The sequence below is a fragment of the Anopheles arabiensis genome, chromosome 2 (genome assembly GCF_016920715.1).
Source record: "Anopheles arabiensis isolate DONGOLA chromosome 2, AaraD3, whole genome shotgun sequence".
NCBI lineage: Eukaryota > Metazoa > Arthropoda > Insecta > Diptera > Culicidae > Anopheles > Anopheles arabiensis.
The window spans coordinates 33,595,310-33,611,684 of record NC_053517.1 but is presented as its reverse complement, the minus strand read 5'-3'; the positions used below and the strand labels follow the sequence as shown (position 1 = coordinate 33,611,684).

The 16,375-nt window shown below is 42.3% G+C and overlaps 1 protein-coding gene across 2 annotated transcripts in view; it reads right to left on the bottom strand.

Annotated features, from left to right (window-relative positions):
• LOC120894708 (lachesin) overlaps positions 1-16,375 on the bottom strand; it is an 81,793-nt gene that overhangs the window by 56,312 nt on the left and 9,106 nt on the right. For both annotated transcript variants that reach the window (XM_040297466.1, XM_040297467.1), the window contains exons 2-3: positions 12,988-14,191; positions 6,252-6,590 (exon numbers count right to left, since the gene is read on the bottom strand). In XM_040297466.1, the coding sequence (XP_040153400.1) occupies positions 6,252-6,590; positions 12,988-13,099 (451 nt within the window). In that variant the 5' untranslated portion in view covers positions 13,100-14,191. The remainder of the gene's footprint in view (positions 1-6,251; positions 6,591-12,987; positions 14,192-16,375) is intronic.

Below are 16,375 nucleotides of genomic sequence, written 5' to 3'. Positions count from 1 at the left end.
GGTAAAGATCGAAAGTCGCTTGTTGTACTTCCGCACAAAGGGTTGATATACGATCGATGATAGAAACTCAGTGTCAAAGGCTCCACTGGCGGTACGGTTTACTAGCGGTAAGTTTTGATCACAGTACCAGCTGCAGCTTTTTTGGACGTTGTTGCAATTGGAAAAACTGGCAAACCACTGGGCGAATACGTTTGCATCCAAGATAATCAGTAACAAAATCGGCACAAACCTTACCGGACGCATGATGTTTGCGTACTGCCGAGTTGGACGAGGTAATGCCGTAATAACAACGTGCTCGCCACGCAGTCATTATTAATTCGTTATTATTGCATTTAACATGAAGCCTAAAAGCAATACCATCACTTATATCGAATATGTGACGCAACGGTTCTAGTGACCGTGGTGTAGCAATACTTCGTTGATACGGGAATGGAACCGAAACCTATATAACCAGTGGCGGATTAAGCCTTTCTGATGTATCGAGCAGGAAGTTGTATGAGAAATTCTATGCGAGAGAAAGATTGCAAAGTTACTTGCGAGCAGGGGGTGGGTTTTTTTTCGGGCCCCCTCGAGACGTATGGGCCCCACGCGGCCGCTTAGTTTGCGTACTGCTTAATCCTTTGTTCCTACCCAATACTCAATACTCTCAATTATCCATGTAAGGGTATACGGGGAAACCCAACGCCTTGGGTGGATGGATTGCATGGCTAAATTGAGAGGGGTCAGATGATTGATCTTCAAGACGCTACTTGACAGTGTCTTGCTATGAAAAGGACTTACGATTGAAACGTGGAACGTTAAACTGCAGAACTCTTTCATTGGAACCCACGGTGTCGAGATTGTAGCACTTCTTTGCACCTTGGATGCACCAATAACGAAAAGTAGCTCTCATATACGCAGCTAGAGACGGAGTTCGACGGATTGGCCAACACACTACGTGACCGGGGACCGCGCCTCCAGTCAAAAACAGAACCGCCGCGATGCCCCTTGTAGACTACTGACGTATGCTGGAACACAGCAGCCAAACTAAAGATTTGCCGCTTACCACGTGGAGAGCGCATGAAATGGTTCGACGAAGAGCGCAGACGAGCACTATCCGAGAAGAATGCAGCACGTGCCCGCATGGTACGGCATGAAACCCCGTCAGAACGTGGAGAACTATAGACAACTCAGAAAACACCAAACCAGGAAGGTACTCGGAGTGGAAGGTTATCGAAAGGTGCAAGTGCTACTTCGAAAGACACCTGAATGGAGCGGAGACAAGAAAGGCTGGTGGAAGTGGCAGTACAAGGCAACCACCTTAGCAACAGCACAGTAGCAACAGCGACAGCATTGATGCAGTCGAAGAGGTGCCCCCGCCACCTCTGGATGAGATTGTCAGCGCCAAATCGAGCAAATTTAGAGTAATAAGTCTGCTGGCAGCGACCGGCTGGCGGCCGAGCTCTTCAAGATAGGACCGGAGGGACTTACCGTCGAAATGCATCAGCTGAGCAGGAGGAACTACCGGAGGAGTGGAGGCTGGATGTCAAGATCACGTCCCAGATCCAGTTATGAGCCCCTTGCTACAAATTTCGTCGGCAGCTACCAAGCAGAGTTTGTTGAAGGCACATCCACCACCGACCAAATGTTTACTCTACAGCAGATACTCCAGAAGTGCCGAGAGCGCCAGACCCCTACACACCACGAAACTATAGACCGGAATGAGCTATGGAACATCATGCAGCGATACCACTACCACTTCACTGGGAAGTTAATATGGCGGTTAGAGGCCACTATGAACGGGGTGTTGTGCAAGTTGAGAGTACCAAACATGATGTCGAAATCGTTCGAATCTCACAGGGGTCTGAGGCAAGGTAATGGACTCTCCTGTCTACTCTTTAACATCGCCCTAGAAGGTGTCATTCGAAGCGTGGGGCTAGACAACGGCATCCGTGGCACGATTCCCTATCGGTCTCTCATATATCTTGACTTCGCGTATGATATCGACATCACCGGTAAGACAACAGTTGAAGGTGTGTGAGGCGTACAACCGACTCAAACTCGGAGCAGCTAGAATTGGATTGAGAATCAATGCGACGAAGACAAAGTACCTGTTTGCTGGAGACTCATATATCGGCATCGGCTCAATCTGTATCAGATATTGTAAAAGCTCTAAAACATTTTTATCGGATCGGAAAAAGGTCAGCCAAGGTGCAAAACAACAGAATGAGCGAAACAACAATTGATGCAAACGTCAACAAACCCTGCAGGAACGTGTTAATTAAATGGCAATCCAAAAGATCATTCACTATTTTGTTTCGATGTTGAGATTGTGTTCGTTTCCAGAGAATTTGAGTCTGTAAACGATGCCCAAGACACACACAAACACAAATCCTTCCGAAAATCTCGTTCCAAGCTGGGTCCCGCTGGAAGGGTAAATTTTCCGCCAGTTGACGCAGACTAACCATTTCACAAAATAATACTCTTTCCCCCGTCCGTGCCGGGAACGTGTTGCCCCAAAACAGATTCTTGTGACATAGTTTTCTTTTTTTGCCATCGCTTCTTTCTTTTTTTAGAAAGCGCTAATCACGATATACGGTGCTAAGCCGGTAACTTTAGCTCCCTCCTCGCGCTTGGTTGATATCACAAACAAGACGAGCAAGCGAAATTGGCTGCTTTGTAGGGACGAATCCTTACCCTAAAGGCGGGCAGGAGTGAGTTAAGAAAGTCAGCTTTGTCAGCGGCAACACGTGGCATACCGCTACGTCCGACTTTTGCGTCTCGATAATTAAGTTGTCCTTTCACACTGCCGATGCTTCGAAACCGAGAAGGTTGCATTTATCGAACACTCTCACACACTAAAACAGTAAAACAAAACAACAAAAAAAACAAGCACAAAATTTCATTTTCTTTCTCACAAGAGCAGAGTTTGACGCTGCGGCAGGTGATTGCGGAACGGCATTAATGAAGCGACTGGTACAACTTTGCTACTCCTGGGCGGTACGAAGTGAAACGACGAGTGGGCATCGCAAGCAAACCACCAACCCAAACGGAATGTCGATCAATGTGGCAGGTTACTGCAGCAGCAATGTGACGTGCTTTTTACATTAAGGGTATGCTTCTAATGCTTCGTTTGCGGTTCGCTTTCACGCTCATTTCTTCCGATGGCGGTGGTGACCGTTTGCGGTTAGTTAGGGCTTTGAATAATTCATTAGCAACATTGTCCATGCCGTTTTGGGTCGGTGAGCAGCCGCACAAAAGAAAAAGAAGAATTAAGGAACGGAAGCAATCGAAGCACATTCTCGGGTGGAAGAATTACTTTATTAATGCTCTATTTGTTCCATTTGACGGGAATCATCGTACATTGGGGGAAGTTTTTTTCGCCTAGTCGAAAGTACCCAGGACAAGTTATTACTACCAAATGAAGCTTTATTGGGACTAATTGTACACTTACAGAAATACGTGAATTAGTTTGCAGTAAGGTACAAGTAAAGTGTATGATAATTTATTATTGTTTGATTTGAATACGTTAAAGGAAAGGAAAACAATGCAAGTAGAAGCTCAGCGAAAGAATAACTTGAAACTATATGAAAATATTAAAATAATAGAAAAAGGTAGTTTTTATCCTTTGTCATTCCATCTTGTACAAAGATAAGTAAGGCGATGTAAAATCGATATAATTGTTTTTATACTATTATGTACGCACACGAGTTATAAAAATCACACTTTACTCGTAGACTATTCTATATTTAATCGTACGGTTTGCAGCTGTTCAAAAGATGTCAACAACGCTAGCAGCTAAGGATTATACTTTTTTTGCACTTTTTTCGTTATTATTCGAGGCAAATAATATATCAGCGATCAGTTCATCACGATTCCTATCAACCGTAGCGCACTATGCTCGTATACATAATCGAACAATCGTTCTACGGCCATTATTCTATAAGAATAGATCCCAAAACTAATCCAAAAGGCCCGCTCACCGACAGTGCACACCGGCGTCGATATTGAGCTCCACGCCAAGTGCGCACCGAATCTTATAACAAGCATTTCTCATATTGTACTGATTCTTCCGATGAAATGCCCTTCTTTGTGCTAGCGCACGGCACTGCTTCCCGGGATTTGATAATGCAATCGAACACAGTTAGCATCAAGTGGAAAGAACCTTCATTCTTCACACGGTACGCCACACGCTCGTTCACAGGATTTTTGACGAAAAGAACATGAGGGTCGGTGGATAGATTCCTTCGCAAGACATTCGTTGAGATCTGGTGAACTTTGCTCACATACACCCTCCAGTATCTGTGTGTGTGTTTATGTGTGTGTGTGTGTGTGTGATTGAAGAAGTGTATTGTTCGAATTGCTTCGTGAAACTAAATCGAAAACTTTATCCATCATCTTTCGTCTACGCACAACAAAACCGTTCACCGTGTGTTTGATTCCGCGAGGGCTGTGTTCCCCCGAACACGATGAGGCGTTTGAGGCGGACGGAGGGTCCGTAAAATTGGGCACAAGTGAGGTGCATTATCTACCGCTGTACGTCACCGTTCCGTTCCGGCCTGTCGGTTTTCCCGAGAGACAGCGTGAGAGGAGCGAGAGCGTTGCCAGCATGACAGGCTGCCGACGGTCGGACTGTTCCGCCAAATCGGCCGAAGCACACCGTACGTGCGGCGTTCGGAAAATTGTATCCCCAAATTCCAATCATATATTCAATATTGATTTTGCAATTCGCAAATTTTCATCCCCCGACATTGGACCGTATAGAAAGTGTCTGCCATGGTGAAGCTGGAAGCGTATCGGGGGAAGCTGGAGCGGGCCCATATTAACGTCAATGGGTCACCGTCGCCCACCGTCATTATCAGGTCGGACGATGCAAAATCGAATCCTTGCCCAGGGGGAAGCGATCGGTGTGTCCGGGGGACGGAAAAATGCTTTATGTTTCGCTGCACACCACTAAAGGGATAAGTGCGTACGATAACTTTATTCCAGGGATGGACAATCAGTTATTAATACAGAGAAACAAATACATGCTTTTAATTTGATTTATTGGATGGTTAGATAATTTGAATGTTTTATTTGAGTTTACGTTCTTATTTTTCAATATTATTTAATACATTTTTTTTTCATTACAAATACCAAATACCATTAGCTTCATTGCTTCTAAACTCATTCAACTCGTTCGATCTTTAGTATTCGTATTTTCACCATCAATGCGTATGTAATAAATAAATATATTTAAAAAATTTCTATCCTTGACATAAATAACCAAATAGTATAACTAATATTCTCTTAGAATTAACATTTAATCCAAATGCTGTGGCGGCCAAACTTGCTCATCCCTGTTTTGCTGGCGTAAATGCGCCGGCGAACGTTTTTGCAACGTTTCTCCGTACCCTCCAACAAAAGCAGTAGAACTCTCCACACTCTCACATACACACATACATTCTGTCCCCAAATTCCACCTCCCTTATCGGGCGGGGATTGAATCGATGCCAATATGCCTAAATTTAACATACTTCCTTTTTGTCTACCCAACCAATTACCCTTTCGCCATTCCCCACGAACGGAAGTCCTTCGCTAGCAACGATTCCATCAATCGAAGTTTTCGCGTTCGATCCGACCCGGTCGGATAATACAATTTTAATTAAAAACATAGTTCCTTCCGCACCTTTGCACACGTCCCCACTGCCACCGTTTCACCGCCCTCGAAAGGGACTGAAAAACTTTTCCAAAAACATACATTCCCCCGCATACAAGCACGCGCGCACGCATATAGGAATGTAGGCGCGCGTGAAGGATACTTCAAACTAACCTGCACACTCACAATGGCGTTCGGTCAATATTTAATTTAATTTTGTGCCTCACAGAGTCACGCATGCTGAGCGCGAATGTTCGCATAGGCGCATGGGACGCAGCGTACTGATGGAATTCGGAAAAATGCGCCATATTGGTACACATACAGGAAAATGCTCTTGAAATGCCGCTTCAGTGTTTGAGTACCGATCGGCACGGTGCACAAGTTCAACTAAAAGAGAGTTAGAGAAAGAAGTGGAGAAGAGGGAGGGTTCAGTTGATGTTCTTCTTTATTTTTGTCCTGCTCTTGTGTTTCCACTCCACATATTTGCTGCATATTTGCTAGCTAAGAAAGCGATAAAATGCCACACAGCTTACCTTTAAATGCGCGAATGCGGTTCACTGTATGGAGTGTTTGTGTTTGGTGTAGAGAGCGACACGGGAGAGGACGCAACCATGAACAGAAACCCCATACTCACCTTGCACATCGATGCAGCCGATCTGCTTCTTCATCGGGCTGGCATTTATCTGACACATGTAGCAGCCTCGGTCGGATTCGCGCAACTGTCGAATACGCAACCGCCACGTGCGAAAGTCCTCGTGTACGACGCTGATGCGTGAGTTGTGCGTTACGACGCGACCCTGCAACGCTAGCACGGTTTGGTCAGATGCTCGCAGCCAGCCGACCTTGTACCGGCCAAGGTTCTTGACCGAGCAGGTCAGGATCGCTTCACGCCCGGTCGGGGACGAGATGTTTTGTATCGTACCCTCGAACTCGGGCTCTAGGTCAACTGGTAGCTGCTGTGATTGGTTTAGGTCTGGAAGAGAGAACATTTAAGAGATAAAATTTTAAAAATGGTCGTTTGATGATCGATATTGTTGTCGAAATATTTGATGAAATTACTTTATAAAGTTTATTAAATTAAATCAAAAATGACACTTAAAAAATAATCTTAGTCCAAGCCTTTTAATAATTGCAACTTGTCCCTGGCAGTGTAAGACCGTTATTTAACGTAGAGAAACACCACTCGTCTTTTGGCTCCTATGATCCTTTTCTTGTCATGTGTCGTGTATTCAATGCTATCTTTGATCGTTTGAACCAGAAGTTGCGAACTACGATCCTATTGTATTCGTTCTGTGCGCCTTACATCAACTTGACAAGATAGTAGGGGAAGGTAGGTAAAGACGGACACGTTAAGGGAAATTGTAAAAATCTAGGGATATATGAGTCCAACGACCATGAAAATGTGCATACATTATCTTACACTCATGTTTTATCAGAAAATGTGTAGAAACTTTTAAGTTTTCATCGATTTTTGCGTTTTTTCATGAATGAAAAACGTGTTTTTTTCGTGCAGTTTTGAAATGTTCGGGTAAGACGGACACCTGATATGGGAATGATGGACAGCATGAAGGGTAAGAAGGACCTCTTTAGAAAACGTTGGAAATTTAAGATTTTTACAGTATTTTAACAAATTCTATCGCTTTCCACGTCCTGTTACGTTCATAAACCAATTGCAATTGCTTGGCCAATTGCAACGACAATTCATTCAGCGATGAATTTAGAAACTGTAAGCGGCGCTTGTAATATATCGTAGAATGCAGCATCTAAAGCATTATTGAAATATCGCGCACCAACAGCTGACGTTGCTCTAGCTTATAGAACAACAGTCTAGAATTTCCTTTTAGGAAATTACTCCGCGAAAAGTCCACGAACACAGTATTTTTTTGAGAGACTTGTTTATAGTCAAAGCCATTTTCCACCATGTCAAAATTCAACAATTGATATTTGTATTCCCATCGAATTTCTCACCTATTCCTGTACGATTTCATTTCAGTGTATCCTCATTTTGTTAATTAAAGTTGTCCCTCTCATGGCAAGATATTGGGGTTCGTGAAGTGCCTCATTAGCGCCTATCGTGTAATAGCATTTCGAATGGTTTCTATTTTGACCGGTGTTCTCGCTGTTCTGTTTTCTTATTTAAATACTTTCTCTAGTTGCTGATTGGTTTATAGCTTCGGAATAACCTTATTTAAGGTATTTGAAGGTAACGATTCATCACCAATTGAAATGAGAAGTAAAATAAATCAATAAATTCGGTGTCCATCTTTCCCTACAACAAAGTGTCCGTCTTTCTCGCTTTGGTGTCAGGATGTTTAAACCACCAGAAAACAATATTTTGTATTGCTTTCATTCTCGTTCCTTCGCCTGTTTTTTTCATTAATGATCACGACAATTCATTCATGAAATAAAACTTACAGAAATATAAACAATACAAGCTGTAGAACTTAAGATCCGCAATAGTCAAATTAGATCCACGAGGGTGCACACCATTGAAAATTTATTTGTTTCGTAGATTTAAACAATTTTGCATATATTATGCCAAAAATGTTCTCAAATATGTAGTTTAACTTTAAGTAAGGATGCTGCATTGTTGATTTTTTAGAAAATTACCTTTTCTATGCATTTATGAGAAGTGTCCATCTTACCTGCAGTGTCCGTCTTTACCTACTTTCCCCTACTAATTTAGATATTAAAAACTGAATGTACCTCTTATGAAGATGTGGTCTGCGGTGCTTAAAAATTAATATATAATCTGTTTTATTTAAACAATAAATAACAAGAAAATTATTGCTACAATCTGATGAAGAATAAACATAATCAAACTTCATAATTCAAAACAAGTTATCAGCAAAGCAACAAGTAAGTTAATATGGAGGTGCTTGGTTGTTTTCGGAAACATAATACATAACGTTAAAAAGGATCGTAAAATGCGGTATGCGGTCCCGTGGTACGGTCGTCGACTTGTACGACTCAATAACATGCCCGTCATGGGGTCAAAACTAGAATGGACCACTGTCCCTAGTAAAGATTGGATTAAAGTCTCGAAAGCTTGTACAGGCCGGCATGTCCGCGTAGGACGTTGCGACAAATAGAAGAAGAAAAATATAAAGACAAAATATACAGCATATTCAATAGTTTTTTTATTGAACTAATAAAGACATTGAAATTTTATGTTTTAGCTATAGATAATGATTTTACTTGTTATGAAAAACAAACTATAAAAAATATAGATGTAAAGAAAATATTTACAAAATATATATATTTCTGGTGTTTTGATCGATCGATCTACTTTCATGGATTTTTGTTTAATGAAACGTTAAACCATTATAAGGCTATTTACACAATGGGTTCAAAACGGATCTGCGCGTTTATGGGTTGTTTGTATTAATATTTCAAAAGTTCATTTTTACATTTTATACCTTATCGGATCCGTATTGACTGTACCTTCATTTATAAACATTTCATTGCAGGCTTTTCGGCAGAAAACTTTTCCCCCGTGAGACCTTGCCCTCTTGTTTGACTAGCAAAAGCAACACACATACACACACACACAACCTACGCTAATTGAAGCCATAGTCGAAGTTTATCCCTTTCCGCCTCAGGGTTTATCCGTTCGGCGAAAAAAAAGGGTTTGATTGCAAAGTTGGGATTTTATCTACAAATCCTTTTGCTCTATGCAGTTTTGGCCCGAGTCAAAACCCCGAACCACAATCCCACCCAGCATCGTAATGTAATAGCACGGCATGTGACTGGCCCTGTGGTCCGGGGTGACCGGGCACCGGAAAATACCGTAACATTCGTTTAACATATTCATATGAAAGTTTTCACCGCTTGGGTTATGGTGTATTTTTTCCACACAAACGTCGCATTCGCAACTGCCCATTGCTTGCAGAACCATTCCGCCAGGCTGGTGACCTGGCGAGCTATCTGGTCTGGTGGGCAGCACTCTAATGCTGCCAGATTTATCTCTGGCTTTATCGTTCCGTTACTTCCGGTGGCCGAAGTTGATGAATAATTTTAAAACACAAAACCGCCCGACTATGGCTTCCGCTGTGGGCGAGGCTACCGGGTGTGCAAGAGCGCAACTACATTTTCCGAGGTTTTCAGGCTTATTTTGAGCCAAATGAAAAGAAAAATAAAAAAACGCGGGGAACAGCTGAAAGGATGAAACCGAGGAAGGAACGCCTTCGTTGCATTTAAAAAGCAACGAAAGCTGAAGGATTTTGAGCTGACCATATCAAATAAGAGAAGACTGTAGCGAGCAAACCAGAAAAAACGGGTAAGTACAAAACCCGCAATGCCAGTGAGAAAGAATAGAACGAACACCAAATAGAGCGAAAGTTTATCGAATTTCATGGCGATGGAGGTTCCCTCCCAGTCTAGGTTAAAATCCACTTTCTTTATCGTTTCATTTCGTTGGGGCCTAAAGGAAGCCTAACTCGTCCGACCTGAAGAGCGAGGCTTTTGGCAAGATAAAATCACTGCATACAAAGAAGTGGGCAGGCCAGGCATGCAGATTAGCTAGGTCCGATGGGTCAGCGTTTGATGTTCAAAATGGCTCAGTGAAAACTGAAGCAATCGTAAAACGTGAAAGTCACCTCAATCCAGCGCCGGTGGTTATCAGCTTATGATCCAATAATTCCAACGATGTTTCTTACTGCACACAAAACTTCCAATACCTTATAGCTTGTAGTAAATGTGAAGTAGCCATCAAAGGATTCTTTGTTCGAGGGAGTTTGGTAAATTTGGTAATCTGAGATTTGTTGTCCGCTGTCCCAGGTGAGCATGTGTCTTTTGTATGCACTCATTGATAAGCGTTTGATAATGCAATAGGTAAGGAATACAATGCAGGATAATAGTGCCAGATAAAACGGAACGTATTTGATCGAGCCTGTAAAATTATCAAGCAGGCAGGTTCTTCTTCTTCTATTTGGAGTAACGCCTATGCGGCCTGACCTGCCTATAGAGGCATTTTATTTCCGGATGGTGTGTTTCGATCTCTTATTAGTGGCTATAAATATGCAATGAATGGCCGAATATGTCAATTTGTTGTCTCCAATTTGACGCGGGCAATCGAATATGTTTTTTTTTATTTTCTAGTATCTGATATAGGAAAACATTCAAACCTAATTGAATATAATAATTTAAAACGGATACAAGTTAAAAACATCCTAAAAACATCAATTTTTATAACAAAAAATTAACTTGTATGAAGGGAAAGATTTTTTTTTCATCAAATATTACAAAAAGGACGATTTGTAGCATTTATGTTTGTCCTGTGACAACTACAGTAAACTACAACTCACAGTAGATTTTTTTCACAGGAGATCAGTTTCTGTAACTAGTATAACCGGCAGCCAAACAATTTTCCATCAAAGTTTACATCACATTACAACACATTATTCACAAAGAGCCTCCATTCATTTCCAGCCTGTTTTAAGCCCATCTATTTGTACTGGAATCTTGTTTATAAAAACTTCATACAACATATTGTTTTGCTCTCTTTAAATGTGTTACAAAACGCTCGAGCAGATGCTTCGGTTTCAGTGCAGCAGCAGTGTCAGCTTCAATATCCTGTTCCAGCTCCTGCCAACACAAAACAGTGGCAAATGTTTCCCATGTTGCCACGAAACAGTGCTCTTACCACCGGGGAGTCGACCAGACTCCGAACCATTGCCGTGTTGTTGGTGTTTCATCTCCATAAAGCTAATGAATTAATTGGAGAATAAACATGAATGAAATGTTTCTCCCGAGCCACTCCGACCAGTGTAGCGAGCAGCAGTGGTGTACACCGAACGTGTACCTACCACTCGGACAGCCGTCCACTTACATGTGCTGAATATGCTGCCCATGTTGTACACTTTTCGGTACTTAATGGATGGCCAGTGGGATGTACTGCCACACGGTCCCGCACAGCAAACGGCACAGCCGGGGTAAATCGACCAAAGGAAAACTGCATGTGTGTATGCATGTATGTATGTGCACTGTGAAACTTTACCACTCGCAAACAAAGCTGCACTGCACTGCGGCTGGGCAGTGTTTGTAACGAATGCAACCGACATTTGTCCACCGGCACACGCTCGCCAGCATCGTCCTTTGGAAAAGCGTAATCTTTCTATAATTTGACAACTTCTAACTCGACTCGGCACTTTGTCGCTTACAAGTCTCGCTGGCAAACGAAACGACTGAGGTTGTCTGCAAGAAGCCGTCGGTCGTTGGTAGAAGTTAGTTTGTGCTTCTCATTCGCAAGGCCCAACTTATAACCATACAATGTGCAGCTAGCGCACTTCGGCCTTTTTTTACATGTACAGTAACCGGAACGAGCTTGTTAAAATGTTGACCATTGTTGCTAAGTGTAAGCTTTACAAAGTGTTCATTGGTTAAAGAAGAAATGCAAATGATTTTTTACTGTAATCGAGCGAATGATGGATCGTTATAGATCAAAGCATTCTCGAGCACGGATGAGATCCGATCAGCGCTACGATCAGAACTACGAACACACACACATGTACATTTCACATTGAATTCAATATAGTAAACAAACTATCTTCCCCACATGCAATGTGCTCGAAGCCAGATTTTTTAATCTTTTTACAACATTAAATAATCAAATGTAAATTGGAATGGAATTCAATTGAAGACACAATAAATAAATGTCTGTCTGTCTGTCTGTCTGTTAAATGATTGAAAGTGACTTTGATCCTTATGGACTCTTTCGTTACTGGGAATGAATAAACATATTTCTGGCATGCATCTGTTGCATTGTTTAATACAAATGTTACATAAATCTAAATAATATAAATTTGTGACAAATTTAATAGAAATAAAATTCACCATTGCTATCCAGGCAGAGCTGTCTTTGTGGTTGTGTGAATTACTTGTTAATTTATGTGAAAAAAGTTTAGCTATTCATTGAATTAAATTTGGGTGTGTTTTCTATTTGTTTCAGAAATAAATGCTTCTCATATGACCCTCTTAAAATGCGTTAAAGTTTTAAAAAAATCCATTTTATATTAAAAATTAATTTGCTTTTTGGTGTGATGGCTTGAAATATTATCCTGAAACACTTGAAACCTCTTAATATAACTCCAAGCTTTTTCCTCTTATCTTAAAAAGGCATTTTAAGCAAAAGAAATGTAATATCTCTCGAGAATGTTCAATCTTGCCTTACAACGCAATCCACCACAGATCTAGCTACAGAGAAGAAATTCCCTGTTTGCGACACTACAACATCGAACCATCTTTGAAAGAATTTAAATTAAAACCCCTGCTACAGCATACACCTTCTCTTTCTCCTTCCTGCAACTTCTTACAATCTTACAACAACAACAACAAGACTCAACGGTGGCTGAACAACAGCAACAACTTACCTTGCAGGGCCGGTGAAAGCGAACCATCCAGCCGGTGAACTATCAGCAGCAGCAGCACGAGCACAATTTGCATGCAAACCGTCTCCATTGTCGGGGAACGGCGTAAAAGCATCGAATCGACTTTCGCTCTGACACGTTCAATTCTGCTCCGGAAAGAACCGATTTCACATTCAGCACTGGTTTTGCGAGCCACCTTATGCCCGATTACGGGTGCCGCGGGTGAAAGGGCCAGCAGTGGGGAGTTTTTTTATTTCTTTTCGTATCGTCCCGGTAAGCACTACACTCTGTGCCTTATTTTCTCCGGTCCCTCTTTCTCGCTCTCTCACACACACACACACCCTCTGTCTGCACTGTACCGTGCAGCGCAGCAATGACTGTTGATTTCAAGGAAAAAATGTGTAAAAAGACTTTCCCCACTTGACACTGCACCGGAAATCGTAAGCCCGCAAAATGGGGCTCCACACACACACACACACACACAAACACGCTTTAAACCGATCGGATCGCGTCGCGTCGTTTCGATCTGCTCCCGTTCTGCCCTCCCATCGGACTACGTTACGGATTGAAAGGAAAAGTAAGACGACAGCACCACAGCCACCTGACCGTGCGAAGGTTCCGAAGCCATCGCGTTAGATTCACTCCAGCACCGCCAGCCCGCCTGCTCCCTGTCAGATGGGCGGATTTGAATAAAATAAACAACACTTTTCACTCACGGCGATTTTTCACGCTGTTCCCTCCATTATGCCCGTACGACCGGTTGTTGCCAGCGATGGGCGCACCTTTTCACTGCCATGCCAACCTACGTGCGCGAACCCGCATACTAATCCACGGAAAATGAAGGGAAAATGCGGATAAAGGGAAAAGAAAAACAACTCAAATGGAATCTTTCACATTCACAAATTCCTACCGGAACTCAATGGCAAGGCCCTTAAAAAAAAAACGGCAATCGTGTACACAAAACCAAAGACACACATACACACTGACACGACACCGATTCACACACCGCACGATTTCCGACACCTGTAACGTGCGGGTTACGATTTTTTTTTATTTTTCGCAAATTTCCTTCCTTTATTTCGCTTCACTTGGGTGTGTGCCTCTTAACCCTCTTAACTGTGGAGAAGTTTGTTTGTTTTTTTTTTATCGAAACACTCACGTTTCTCCACTCACCACTGATGGCTGTGTTTGTATACGCCTGCACCACCTGGAACAGAAATGGAAGGAAAAAAAAAGAAAAATAAGACCCAATGCACTCTGTTGGTCGTTATCTGTGAAGCAGTTGCCTTGTGCGCGAAGCTCATTCAGCCCCCGATTCGCTAATCCTTTAGCATTACGCGAAAAATCACTTTTCATCGCACAATTCAGAATGAAGAGGCTTCTGTGTGCTGGCGATTGGATTACGGTTTGGTCGTACTGTCTGTTCTGCAGTCGCACGAACGCATCACGCAGCGGATCTGATGATGCTGGTCTGAGACAATGCAGGCAAGGTGGAGGCTGTCTGCTAGTAGCAACCGATGTCAAATGATGATCGATCTAAAACCGATCATGCTTATCTCATACTACTCGACTTAGGGACAATCCTTCCTAAATCTGAAGTACTTTTGCATGTTGTGATATGGTACGAATGGGCCATTTAGCTACGAATAACAACGGTATGTATGAGTCACTGACTTTAACCAAAGCATGCATAAAGATAAGACTAATGCTTAAGTTATTTTACTACCTTACAAAAAGGTACTTTCTAATGGTTTGAAGTTCTGCAATATCATGCAAAAAAAAAGCAAAAATCTTATGTTATACATTTGGCGATATCATGAATTAATGGAAACAAATAGTGAAGAATTGGCTAACAAATCGTTTGATCTTATTTGAGTGATTTTCTACCATAATTTTTGTATCCAATTTCCAACAGTTTTTATGTGTAAATCTTTAAATTATTTTACGATCGACTTATTCGCTTATCGTTTATTAAACTGAAAACAGTCACTATATTTTGAAAAAGATTATTTTCGGAGAAAATTCTTAAAAATCTCTACAATCCATCTTCAAGCCGTACAATGGCAATTATTTTACTAAAATGTTCAAATTCATACGTAGCTTTTGCTTACAATTTACATCAACCAAACCGTTACAATAAGGTTCGAAATCAAGTGAAATTGAAATTACAGAATCTACATCGACTTGTAATGCTCCACCTAGTCAAGGGTGAACTTATTTTGTCACCACTTGAAGTATTATTTGATGTACCTCTTTCACAATGCATTTGACTGTTGCACACTGTTGCCACAAAACACACACTCCCACAGTATCACGCAACAACTGAAATCATAATTACACCCACTTCTGCACAAACTACCTTCAACCACGGTTCAAACCGATTCACCCTCGATAAAGTACACCATCATGCTGGGCATCGTTGAACACACTTAATAGGATTATTACATTATCTGCCGAGAAGGGTCGATCCCGTTCGTCTAAATTTGCCATCATTACCATCAACTAGCAGCATCGTAACGCGGCATCCGCTCATCGTCAGCTTCACCGTATTCGAAACTTCTGGCTTCACTCACGCTGATGACTTCTCATTAAGAAAACGAGACCGAAAAGTTACTGCAAAACGAACGAACGGACGGGCGGGAAGGAGCGTGACAGTATCAAAGCACATACCACGAGCTTCAGCTGTCACAAGAATTCTAGACCCGTGAGCGCCTTTCACCGTTCATGGCCAGCCACCGGTACGCCCGGCCACTCGTTGCCTAATCCTTTTCGCACGGTAAACTCTACCGCTACCTCATCGTGCGTAAGTGTACCCCACCGGACTTCGCCAGCGTCTCGTTACATTTCATTTTACAACCCAACGCTCCTTCCCGTTCAATCGATCGAGCAGGTTTAATTAACACTAAACGGTTTTAATTACATTCCATTGCCCTGGAACAAACGGCTGTTTCGGCCTGGCTGGCGGGCTTTGGTGTGGCTTGTCTTTGGCCTCAAAAGCCAATCGTTTAAAATACCTTCCCAGGGGGTTTGGCGCTTCATCGCAAACGAACCGGCTAAGCACGGCCGTCAAAAGTTTGTCAAAGTTTACTGGTGCTCGAAGGCAGAGTGTCCTCACCCCCTATCCATTACCTTCGAGGTATATCTCATCACCTGCAGTGCTTAGATGTTTAGGATTGACTTTCACTGCACATTAGGCACGATCGGGTGCGCTGTAGTTCAATTGGAGTTTTAACCTCTACCAATACCGCTTCAAGCGCTATGCTGACGCATGCTGTAACCGATTCAATCAGTGAGCGAACATTCACAAAACGTTACATCAACCGGTACCGTTCGCCTGCAGACGGATCGCAAATAAACGGGCAAACAAACTTCCACAAATGTCAACAATCAT